This window comes from Dipodomys spectabilis, unplaced genomic scaffold, assembly GCF_019054845.1.
Source record: "Dipodomys spectabilis isolate Male_0828 unplaced genomic scaffold, ASM1905484v1 ptg000107l, whole genome shotgun sequence".
Lineage (NCBI taxonomy): Eukaryota > Metazoa > Chordata > Mammalia > Rodentia > Heteromyidae > Dipodomys > Dipodomys spectabilis.
The window spans coordinates 4,240,132-4,253,219 of NW_024870784.1; the positions used below are offsets into that span (position 1 = coordinate 4,240,132).

The window sequence follows — 13,088 nt, forward strand, 5'->3', positions numbered from 1 at the left end:
TTTCCTCTTTTCGCTTGGTATTTTTATTTGACATTCTTGAGTTCCTCTACCACCCACCCAAAAAATAATATTTTTTGTTTTTCACTTTTTAAATCATTTACAGAATATGTTTTTGAAATTGATAATTTCTTATCTCCTTTTGCTTTTCCCTCAAGAATTACAAAGGATTATTTTCAGAGGAATGGAGAACATTTTGTTCAGTGTATCACTGGTTTTAGTTAACCTTATGTTTGTTGTTATGTTTATTGTTGAAAGGATTTAAGATCAATGAAAAGTGGAAAAACATATTTTGTTTTGGGATAATACAAATTTTTTCAAATATATGCAAGAACTTTCTTATAATAACTCACACAAATGGATTTTTTTTTCCCCAAGTTATTTTTCTCAGTTGTTGGAGGAACATGGTCCCTTGGATATGAGTAACAAAATGTTCTCTGAAGAATATGAGTTTTTCCCAGAAGAAACTCGACAGATACTAGCAAAAGCAGGAGGCTTAAAATCTTTTCTCCTTGGATGTCCTCGTTTTGTTGTGATTGATAACTGTATTGCATTGAAAAAAGTTGCTTTACGGCTCAAGAAAAAAAGGAAGAAGAAAAACATTAAAACTAAAGTAGAAGAGATTTCAAAGCCAGGGGACTATTTACGTGTTAAACTGCCACTGAACCCTGCAGCTAGGGAATTTAAACCAGATGTGAAGTCCCAACCTGTGCCTGACGTGTCTTCAGTACCAGCTCCTGAGGATGTGAAGCCCCAGCTGGAATCTGATAGCTCTTCCAGTCCAGTTTCTGAGGAGAGCAAACCCACTGAGGTCTCTTCAGATTCTCCCACTCCAGCCTCTGAAGATGCAAATCACACACTAGTTCCCTCACATTCTCCCAAACCAGTTCCTGAGGAGGTGAAACCAACCTATTGGACTCAGTCCCACTTGGTCACAGGATACTGTACGTATGTTCCTTTTCAGAGATTTGACATCACCCAGCCTCCAACAACGTACATAAACGTACTACCAACGTTACCCCAGTATACCAGCATGTACACACCTTTGGCCAGCATCTCTTCTGAATATCCACTGCAGAGATCAATACCAGTGGTGCCGTCCTTTGTAGCCAGTGACAGAGCAGATACAAACGCTGCTGCATATTTTGACAGTCATAATTTGAATGCTGAGAATGTTTCTGGCAGCCAGATTGCCCCTGAAACACATGTTCTTGAGGAGTCTTTGAGAATATCTGAGAGATCACAGTGTAACCCAGACGAAGCCAATACACCCCTGAGCAAGACTGATGGAGCTGATGACCACTGTGGGAACAGCATAAACAAAGTCAACCCAGAAAGTACCAGTGCAGTGACAGATGTCCCACATACCCAGGAGGTTGCCATACAGGTAAGACTGAAATAGAAAAGATAATAATGTTACAGTTAAACTGACCTTTTTTTGTTGTTTTGATTTGTTGTTTTCTGGTCGTAGGGGTTAAACTCAGCTTGGGTGCTGTCCTTGAGCTTGTGCTACAGGTTAGCACTCTTAGCTCTCTGTCACTTCAGCCAGTTCCGCTTTGGGCTTTTTTGGTGCTTAATTGGAGATAAGAATATCACAGACTTTCTTGCAGGGGCTGGCTTTGAATCCTGATCCTTATATCTCAGTCTCCTAAGTAGCTAGATATATAGGCAAGAGCCATTGGTGCCTAGCCTAAAAATATTTCTAAAATATTAAATCGTTTGTGAGGCACGATAAATAATTTTGTCTGAAAGAAGCTTGGATCTAATCAATAATCCTTCCCTGCCCAAAATGAGAAATAAGGTAAAATAGTCAGGTGGAACAAAAACATCACCTTCACAGTTAGTAAAAGCAGGGGGACAGAAAGAAGTGTCTACATCTGTAAGGAAATGCATGTCCCACCAGTGAAGCTTTCCTCTCACCAGCTTACCCAAAGTTAACAGCAGGGTCAACAAAAGCAGCCTCCGAACCTAGAGTGCCTGCATGTGCTGGCAGCTCTACCAAGAATGAATAAAGGAAGCAGTTGGATATGGATCTCAGTGGTAGAATACTTAACTAGCATGTGAAGACCCACAGCTTTTCCCAGCACCGAAATACATATGTATATCTTGCAAACTTGCATAAACACATACAAACAAAGAAGGAACAATCTTGTCTAGGCTGCTCAGCTTCTGCCAAACCTCAGGACGAATGAGAGTTTAAAAAGATAAGATGTAGAGAAACAAGTGATTTGTATGTTATCATCTTAACAAATCATGAAAATAAATCAAAATTCCTTTAGAGTTGCCTCTGTAGGGTGAGAATTCATTAAATGACTATTGAATTTCCTGTTTTTGAAGAAGCTTTGAAAAAGTAAAAACAATGACCCAAATATGTATAAGAAGCATGAAACATCAAAATGGAAAAATGTTCTTAGAAAAACGATGGGCATATACTAAAACATTATAGCTAGATTTACTAGAAAAATGGAAGAAAATGGAATTTGTTTTGCTCTCTATAGGTGTCTTGCAACGTAACACAGCAAGCAGTCAATACCGATCCATATGGTCCTTATGAGACACAACAGGTAAGTCAAAATTATATTAAACCAGGGTTGGGGCATAGCTCGAGTGGTAGAGCACCTGCCTAGCAGTGAGTTCGAACCACAGTACTGAGAAAAGTATTAAACTAAAAGAGTATTAAACTACAGATTTAATTGGGAATGATAAAACTATTATGAAGCCAGATAATTACATTCAAAGTTACCAGAACAGCAGCAACAACAAAAAAAATTAGCAAGACATAGCTTTAGAATATAACAAAAAGTTTCTTGGTTTTCACTCTTGTGAGGAAAAGGGCAAAGGAAAATTTCAGTTCTCACACATTTATACTTTATTTCAAAGTATAATAGTTTTATTGTTTTAACTGGTATAATAAAAATGTGTTTATAATTAAACTTACTCGGGCTGGGAAGGTGGCTCAGTGGTGGAGTGCTTACCTCGCATGCATGAAGCCTGGGTTCAATTCCTCAGTGCCACATACACAGAAAAAGCCAGCAGTGGCGCTGTGGCTCAAATGGTAGAGTGCTGGCCTTGAAAAGAAGCTCAGGGACAGTGTCCAGCCCTGAGTTCAAGCCCCAGGACTGGTAAATAAATAAATAACTTATTTACAAAAATTGAATTGAAAGATCTTCACTTTAAGAATTACTTAGAGGGTGGGAAGGTGGCTCAGTGGTAGAGTGCTTGCCTTGCATGCATGAGGCCCTGGGTTCGATTCCTTAGCACCACATAAACAGGAAAAAAAAAGCCAGAAGTGGTGCTGTGGCTCAAGTGGTAGAGCGCTAGCCTTGAGGTGAAGAGCTGAGGGACAGCGCCCAGGCCCAGAGTTCAGGCCCACGACCGGACCCAAAAAAAAAAAGAATTACTTAGAAATTATTCATGACATATTTTAATATATTATAAGAAAATTACATAACTATGAAATTGCTGGAAGAGTATTGGATAAAATTCAAATCGCCTTTTAAACTAAAACTAGTAATCAAATGGGAATTGGTAAATATTTCTTTTGTTGGACATGGGGCTCGAACTCTGGGCCTGTGCCCTGTCCCTGAGCTCTTCAGCTCAAGGTAGCACTCTACCACTGGAGCCACAGCACCACTTCCAGTTTTCTAGTGGTTTATTGGAGATAAGAGTCTCACAGAGTTTCTTGCCCAGGCTGGCTTTGAACCTCGATCCTCAAATCTCAGCCTCCTGAGTAGCTAGGATTACAGGCATGAGCCACTGGCGCCTGGCAAAGCTACCATCTTCTTAAGGTGACATATTACTACTGTTTATTATTAACCTAAAGACATTAACTAGTGGAGCACCAGTGGTTCACGCCTGTAATCTAATCCACTCAGGAGGCTGGGAGCTGAGGATTGCATGGTTCAAAGCCAGCCCAAGCAGAAAAGTCTGTGAGACTTATCTCCAGTTAACTACCAGAAAACCGGAAGTGGCATTGTGGCTCAAGTAGCAGAGCACTTGCCTTGAGCTGAAGACATGAGGGACAGCACCCGGGCCCAGAGTTCGGGTCCCATGACCAAGAAAAAAATATAAAGAAAGACATGAACGGACAAAAAAAGGCATGATAAAGACATAAGACTGAAAAGAGGAAGAATAATTTATAGAGGAAAATAAAAGAAAAAATAATCCAATATGAGATTAAAAAAACAAAACAGTTAATTGAATACTATTGAGGATAGTAAATAACGATTTCTAGGAAGACATCATGGAATCTATCTGTATTCAGATGTGTGTAGAGACCAGTAAGGAAGAATATTTATATATTTGTTTTGCCTATATATATATATATTTTTTTTTTGGTCCAATCATGAGGCTTGAACTCTGGGCCTGGGCGCTGTCCCTCAGCTCTTCACCTCAAGGCTAGCGCTCTACCACTTGAGCCACAGCACCACTTCCAGCTTTTTTCTTTTTGCTTATGTGGTGCTGAGGAATCGAACCCAGGGCCTCAGGCATGCAAAGCAAGCGCTCTACCACTGAGCCACCTTCCCAGCCCCATGTTTTGCCTATATTTATTCCAGCAAAAAAATGCAATTTAAATGTCTATCAGTAGCAGACTAAATTATAGTGTGTCTGTATAGTAAAATAGTACATTATCATTTAACAATTAAGCTGTCCTAATATTAATAATGTAGAATAACTTATAAACCCAATAGGTAGCTAATGAAGTATTGTTAGAATTTGGTGTTACCTGCTACCATTTTAATAAAAAACTATAGTTTTAGCCAATTATAATTATTAGGCACCTATATAATAACAATAAAAATTTCAAACCTGAAAAAAAAATAATTATTAGGGCTGGGAGGGTGGCTCAGAGGTAAGTGCTTGCCTTGCATGCATGAGGCCTGGGGTTCAATTCCTCAGCACCACATAAGCAGAAAAAGCTGGAAGTGGTGCTGTGGCTCAAGTGGTAGAACGCTAGCCTTGAGCTGAAGAGCTGAGGGACAGCACTCAGATCCAGAGTTCAAGCCCCTTCCCCCCCAAAAAAAGACATTATAAATTTAAGTTAACTGATAACTGAGTTTATTAAAACTCCTTAAATTGTTATTCCACTTTTAAAATTTTAAATTATTTAAATCATTAAATTGTTAAAGTTATTTAATTATATGTATTTTTTTATTTTTATTTTTTTTGCCGGTCGTGGGGCCTAAACTCTGAACCTGGGCGCTGTCCCTCAGCTCTTCAGCTCAAGGCTAGCGCTCTACCACTTGAGCCACAGTGCCTCTTCTTCATAATCTTTTATTGGTTATTTTGTTGTATGAATGTGCGGTAATTTATTTGACTTACTGTAACACATTTAGATTCTGTCAGCTTTGTATGTTGACAAATAGGACTGCAGAAAAAAAAAAACTTAAGCCGACGTATACTATATACCAAATAGACTGTGTTTTATGTAGTACTTAGCTCTAAGCCAAATAGGCTCTGTTGTTAATGAGTCTACATTTGTCATTCATAAATAAATACTTTGATCAGTATTGGGCATGTTCACAAATATCTCTCACTGAAATGTGATGAGGTTTAAATGTGACAGCATGGAAGTGTCACCTCTCTACGGTCTCTTTTGGTGATCTTGAGTATATAAATTAATGTGATCCTTTTGCTAAATTAGGAATAAAAATAGAAGAAACTAAGCCGGACATTGGTGTCTCATGCCTGTAATCCTAACTACTCAGGAGGCAGAGATCTAAGGATCGCCGTTCAAAGCCAGCCCTGGCAGGAAAGTCCAAGAGACATTTTTTTTTCTGTCAGTCATGGGGTCTGAACTCTGAGTCTGGGTGCTGTCCTTCAGCTCTTCAGTTCAAGGCTAAGTACTCTACCACTTGAACCACAGTGCCACTTCTGGCTTTTTTCTGCTTATATAGTTCTGAGGAATCGAATCCAGGGCCTCATGCATGAAAGGCAAGCACTCTACCACTGAGCCACCTTCCCAGCCCTCCGTGAGATTCTGACCTCCAGTAAATCACTTAGAAAACCGGAAGTGGAGCTAATACTTGCTTTGAGCTGAAGAGCAGAGGGCTAGCGCCCAGGCCCAGAGTTCAAGCCCCATGACTGACACCCCCCCCCAAAAAAAAAAGGAAACCATAAAAACTTGATCCTGTGTCATAGTAAGATTGACCATTTAGTTTATTATTTAAACGCATGTTCTATTTGTACTGCTAAGCTCTTGAGTCTGTCCAAGCTTAACCTGGAGCTCACTTAGGCACACTCACTCATTGGATCGTACTAGCATAATTCACAGTTCTCTGATGAATCACAAAATTTGAAGCATTTACCTCCTGCCTTTTTATACTAGGAAGGTGCTCGAATGGGGGAAAGAGGGAGGTACAGAAGATGGCCCAGGTTTGGTGTCACTGGGCTAGATTTCCTCAGCCTGGCTGCCACAGGAGGGCAGCCCTCAGCAGCTAAGCAACAGATACTCTGTTCAGACCCAAGTATGTGACGGGTGACAGTCCCAGCTGTATGAGAGATTTTTAAAAAGCCTTACACAAATTACTGGCCAGTGTTTCACATTATAGCATAATTTCTGGGTTGTTTTCTTAAGTTGGTCCAAGAGACAAATAACTGAAGTCACGTCATTAATTGCTAAATTCTCTTTTTGAAATAACCAGCTACTTTCCATTTGAAACTTTTAAGGTTAGTTCCAAAATTAATTTTTTCTTTCTTTAGGTTTTTTTTTTTAATTTTGCCAGTCCTGGGGCCTGAATCTCAGGGCTGGGTGTTGTCCCTGAGCGTCTTTTGCTCAAGGCTGGCACTTTACCACTTTGAGCCACAGCTCTACTTCTGTCCTTTTTTGGTAGTTTATTAGAAATAAGAGTCTCACAGACTTTTCTGCCTGGGCTAGCTTCATTTTTTTGGTATTTATTTTTTTAATTTTTTTTCTGTTGTTGGTCATGGGGCTTAAACTCTGATCCTGGGCGCTGTCCTGAGCTCTTCATCTCAAGGTGAGCGCTCTACCACTTGAGCTACCAGGGCCACTTCTGGTTTTCTGGTGGTTCATTAGAGATAAAGAGTCTCACAGACTTTCCTGCCTGGGCTGGCTTTGAATGCAGTCCTCAGCTCTCAGGTCCTGCTCGGATGATAGGTGCAAGCCACCAGCGCCCAGCTTGCTTTTAAACACTTTGAAAGCCAGGTGCTGGTGGCCTGAAGCCTATAGTTCTAGCTGCTCAGGAAGCTGAAATCTGATTGTAGTTTGAAGCCAGCCTGTGCAGGAAAGTCCATGAGATTGATCTCTAGTTAACTGTGGTAAAACCAGAAGTGCAACCTTGGCTCCACTTTTGCTAGTCTTTAGGAAAAAACAAAACAAAAACCTGAGAGACAGTTGCCCAGGCCCTGAGTCAACGCCCCATGACCAATCAAAACAAATTTTTAAATTTTGAATCTGTATACATTAACAATGTAAGAGTTTCATTGTCATCATTCTATAGACAAACTGTGTACTTTGAACTTATGCACCCCTCCATTACATTCCTAGTCATCCCTTTCTCCTTTCTCATCTTTTTTTTTTTTTTTTCCAGCCCTGCAGCTTAAACTCAGGGTCTGGGCACTGTTCCTGAGTTTCTTTTGCTCAAGACTAGCATTCTACCACTTGAGTGGCAGCGCCACTTCTGGCTTTTTCTGTGTATGTGGTACTGAGGAATCAAACCCAGGGCTTCATGCGTGCTAGGCAAGCACTCTACCACTAAGCCACCCCAGCCCCTCCTTTCTCATACATGTGTATGAGGGGGAGGCGCACATGCGCGTGAATTCATGTATGTGTGTCTGTGTGTATATGTGTGTTTGTATATGTGTTCAGAACAAGATCACATATAGGCATTTGAAGCAATGTTTAAGAGTGTTATCATTTCCTTTTAGGGGGATATTTCACAGATTGAGAAAGAGTACGAAAAAGAATATCACACATTACAAGAACAGCTTAAGGAAGCATATGAAAATTATGAGCAGATAAAACTCAGGAGCTCAGAAGAGACCAGGGATCTGGAAGAAAAGTTGAAAAGGAACATAGAAGAAAACAAGGTAATCCTGTCTGAAACCTTCCTTAAGTAGTCAGAATAATTAGGAGCATTCAAGTATAACTGTTGATGAGCCTCAGTTAGCTGAACCACACGTTGACTAAACAAAGAATTCTATCTCCAAATAGCCTCTTTGAAATTTTTCTCCAACGTTTTCAAGTGACAATGTTTCTTGCACTGTTGAACCTCTACAAATTGCTTTTGAGAAAAGGGCTATAAATCTGGCTTTTAATTTATCTACAGTTCAGTTTTTTGGTAAACTTAAACTCTTTTCTAGTGACTACGTTTCATGTTAAATTCCTTTCTGTATTGAGAGGCATGTCACATTAGTCGTTCCAAGTCTGGAGCCAGACTGATGGAGATTATATCCAGATAGTTCTGGTCTTGGGTAAATTAATTAACTTCTCTGTGCTTTAGTTGCTTATCTGGAACCTTTGAGTAATAATTGTTCCTATTTTGTAGCTTTAAAACGCTCGTACAGTCATTAAAACTGCCTGGTACTACATAGTAAGGGTTCAGTGAGTATTACTGTTTTTACTATCATTCCATCATTTTCCTCCTAAGACAGCATGAAAATTACTCATGGAGTCTTTGGACTCCAACTGCCCTTCAGAGTATTTAGTTTGAATGTACTGCTCTGGAATTCTAGTAGATGAGATTGAGCACCAGTTACATTTAGCTGACTGGAGGATAAATACCAGTTAGGGACAAGACCAGATTAAATTAGTTTTTTTGGCAGTGGAATTGTGATGTAAGGAAATTATGTTGTGTTTTTTTAAAACTTGTGTCTTTTGTTCAGAAAGGTAACATTATTTAAGAAGGGATGATTTTTATTCCAGAAGTCCAGATCAATAGCTAGAATAATGTATTAAATATTAGAGTATTTGCTGGGCATTAGTGCCTCATATCTGTAATCCAGCTACTCAAGAGACTGAGATTTGAGAATCAGTCTTCAGAGCTAGCCAAAGCAGACAAATTGGAAAGACTCATCTCCAATTGACTAGCTCCATTGGGAGTACCAGCTATGAGTGGAAAAATGATACAAGAGTGTGAGCCCTTGAGTTCAAGCCCCAGCATTGGAAAGGGAGGGAGGAAGAGAGGGAAAGAAAACACAAGAAAATTACTTTAATGGAACCTTAAAAAAAAACTCCCTTATGGGTGAGGGGGAAACTGGGAAAGAATGAGGGAATGGAGGACACTGTTCTAAAGGAAATATGCTCATTACCTGACTTATGTAACTGTAACCCTGCTGCACATCATCTTTACATAAAATTCATAAAAAGAACAAACTCACTACGATTTAAGTATACACAGAGGAAAAGGATTCATCTGTAAAGATAACTATTAGGATGTTTCCTAGGACCTATTGGGTAGAACTGGAAAGACAGGATGAAAAGAACAAAAAGAAAACTCTGCTTACTACATAACATAGGGAACATGAGTTTAATAAACTATGGAAGGTTTAACAAAATGAAGTATTGTTACAAATTCAGTTTCAGTAAATCCATATGAAAATTTTTAGGGCCACCCACGTGAGCGACAGGCAGGCTGGGGCACAAAAGCACCTCAGCTTGGCAGTAGGTAAGTGAAGCATATTTCTCTCTGACAGCTTTCCTGCCTTTATAAACTAGTGGCCAGTGCTATGTTTGCATAGTTCATCAAGGTTCTGCCATCTGTGCCCAAGGGGAAGGCTGTGAGAGAGCAGCAGCACTGACTAATTTGTTCTGGCTTTTAGCTTGGTTTTTGTTTTTGAATTTGCCAAGTAGCCCAAGCTGGCTTCAAACTCTTGATCTTCTGCCTCTTTAGTGCTAGAATTACAGGTACGTACAGTGGACTGTTTACTGTACTTTTTTTTTTTCCCTTGGTCATGGGGGCTCAACTCTGGGCCTTGGCTCCTCCCTCAGCTCTTCAGCTCTACACTTGAGCCACAGCACCACTTCCAGCTTTTTTCTGCTTATGTGATGCTTAGGAATCAAACCCAGGGCCTCATGCATGCAAGGCAAGCACTCTACCACTGAGCCAACTTCCCAGTCCATGGTATGGCTTTGAGTCTGCTGTCATACTCAAAAGCATAGTAAATCTGATTTGTAAAGAAGCAATTATTTTGTCTCTAAAATTATTAGTTTATTAGATATTAGACTTTTCAGGTGAAATGTATACTTGTTACCTGTCAAGATAAACTGCTAGTCTGAGTGCCTTTGGTGTCTACACAAGAGCAAGTGGGATTGAGATGTGATTACTTCTTTACTAATCAAGAAGCGAAGCAACTATGTCATTAAAGAGGTGGCTAATACAAATAGCAGATGAGCTCATTGAGTATTTTCATTGGCTGAGCGGTTTGTGTTTACACTTGCACATGGGGTTATAATTCTTTATGCCTTTTGTTACCTGATCTCCTTTAAATACTTGTTGCCAAGTAGGTTCTTGTGCCTCAGCATCGTATAACCATGTGGTTGTACCTAATCTCTATGCCAAAGACCTGGGGATCCAAGGTGAGATCATTGGCTTAAAGTAGAAAAGCAGGATAGGAGAGAAACAAAGTTGGCTTGGCAGCAAGGCAGGCAAATTGACACTGGTCCTGGTACAGAAATAAACTAGGTAGAGGATAAGATTTTGTAAATAGAGTAAGCCTGGGATCAGTGAGGTTTTAGGGAGGGAAATGTGACAAGACTTGTTCCTAGGCTTAGAAAACACCACTGAACTATTGTTTAATTCTGTCACCCAGAAACAATAATAAACTCTTTCTTTCAGGATGACTCAAAAATCTTTAAGTAGCTAGACTGACTTGCAAGTTTGCCTCCCTAGAGCATCGAACACTTGTTGTCCTCGACTAAAGAGGAAAAAATGTCCTCTCAGTTGGTATCACTTTGGACTTGTGGCCATGATTTCCTGTGGAGTGTGTATACATTGACTTTAGAATACATCATGCTTTCTGAGAACCCTTGTCCTTAGTGATCCACAGTGAAGTCAGGAAAGTCAGGCCCAGGAAACCTGACAGGAAGTAAAAACTAAATCCTCCTACAGCAAATGTGAGGCTAATATTTCATTAAGCATCCATCAATGATAGTAAAGTCTTGAAACTGTAGAATGTTTAACATGTGGCTTTTATTTAGTTCTTTCATTTAAATAATGCTCTGATAATGAGAAATGTTAAGATAGAGAGTGCTTTACTTATAAATGATGGGTATTTACAAACATGTTCATTCAAACCTCTTGCTACCATTGAATGAATTATTCTTCAAAAAGGACATAAAACTTTCCATGTGTTTCAAAGTTCAAAAATGAGCCAGGCTTGAGCCGGGCACCCGTGACTCATGCCTGTAATCCTCGCTACTCAGGAGGTTGAGATCTGAGGATCACGGCTCAAAGCCAGCCCAGGCAAGAAAGTCCATGAAACTTTTTTTTTTTTTTTTGTCAGTCATGGGGCTTGAACTCTGGGCCTGGGCGCTGTCCCTCAGCTCTTCAGCTCAAGGCAAGCGCTCTACCACTTGAGCTACAGCTCCACTTCCGGTTTTCTAGTGGTTTATTGGGGATAGGAGTCTCACAGTCTTTCCTGCCAGGACTGGCTTTGAACCGTGATCTTCAGATCTCAGCCTCCTGAGTAGCTAGGATTACAGGTGTGAGCCACCGGCACTGGGCTCCAATAAACCACCAGAAAACTGGAAGTGGAGCTGTAGCTCAAGTGGTAGCGTGCTAGCCATGAGCTGAAGAGCTGAGGGACAGCACTCAGGCCGAGTTCAAGCCCCACGACTGACAAAAAAAAAGCCAGACTCGCCGGGCGCTGGTGGCTCACGCCTGTAATCCTAGCTACTCAGGAGGCTGAGATCTGAGGATCGCGGTTCAAAGCCAGCCCGGGCAGAAGAGACCGTGAGACTCCTATCTCCAATAAACCACCAGAAAACCGGAAGTGGCGCTGTAGCTCAAGTGGTAGAGCACTCGCCTTGAGCTGAAGAGCTGAGGGACAGCGCTCAGGCCCAGAGTTCAAGCCCCACGACCGACAAAAAAAAAAAAAAAAGCCAGACTCTCATTTCTGTGAGACTCTTACTTACCTCCAGTTAACCACCAGAAACCTGGAAATGGCGCTGTGGCTCAGGTAGTAGAGCATTAGCCTTGAGCTGAGGAGCTGAGGAACAGCACCCATGACCACCACCAACAACAAAAACAAAAGTTTCAAAGGCCGGGCTCCAGTGGCTCATGCCTGTAATCCTAGCTACTCAGAAGGCTGAGATTTGAGGATCAAGGTTTGAAGCCAGCCCAGGCTGGAAAGTCCATGAGACTCTTTATCTCCAGCAAAGCATCAAAAAAAGCCAGAAGTGGAGCTGTAGCTCAAATGGTACAGCTCTAGCCTTGAACAAAAAAAGCACAGGACAGGGCTGGGAAGGTGGCTCAGTGGTAGAGCGCTTGCCTTGCATGCTCAAGGCCCTGGGTTTGATTCCTCAGCACCACATAAGCAAAAAGAAAAAAGCCGGAAATGGCGCTGTGGCTCAAGTGGTAGAGCACTAGCCTTGAGCTGAAGAGCTGAGGGACAGTGCCCAGGCCCAGAGTTTAGGCCCCACGACCGGACCAAAAAAAAAAAAAAAGCACAGGACAGCATCTAGACCCTGAGTTCAAGTACCAGGACCACCAACACACACAACAAAAGTGTTTCAAAGATGTTTCAAAAAGCCAAAGCTGCATGGGAAAGTTAACAAAATGGACTGGGTATCAGTGTTGCACCTCACTCTAGGGGAAAGAGAACTAACTTATCAGCAGGTCCCATTTCTCTTTTGTCAAACTGCCTGAGAGTTTGTTAAGTTTTCAAACAGAGGCATTCCATTTTTTTTAAAGCAAACAAAAAGTTTTAGACTTGGGCAGACTACTTCTGGATTAAAGAAACGTGGCACGAGCCGGGCGCTGGTGGCTCACGCCTGTAATCCTAGCTACTCAGGAGGCTGAGATCTGAGGATCGTGGTTCAAAGCCAGCCCGGCAGGAGAGACCGTGAGACTCGTATCTCCAATAAAACCACCAGAAAACCGGAAGTGGCGCTGTAGCTCAAGTGGTAGAGC

The 13,088-nt window shown here is 41.1% G+C and overlaps 1 protein-coding gene across 1 annotated transcript in view; it reads left to right on the plus strand.

Moving 5' to 3' along the window:
- Ttc3 (tetratricopeptide repeat domain 3) overlaps nucleotides 1-13,088 on the plus strand; it is a 129,978-nt gene that overhangs the window by 97,553 nt on the left and 19,337 nt on the right. The window contains exons 33-35 of the mRNA XM_042687181.1: nucleotides 376-1,384; nucleotides 2,496-2,561; nucleotides 7,885-8,046. Of these exons, the coding sequence (XP_042543115.1) occupies nucleotides 376-1,384; nucleotides 2,496-2,561; nucleotides 7,885-8,046 (1,237 nt within the window). The remainder of the gene's footprint in view (nucleotides 1-375; nucleotides 1,385-2,495; nucleotides 2,562-7,884; nucleotides 8,047-13,088) is intronic.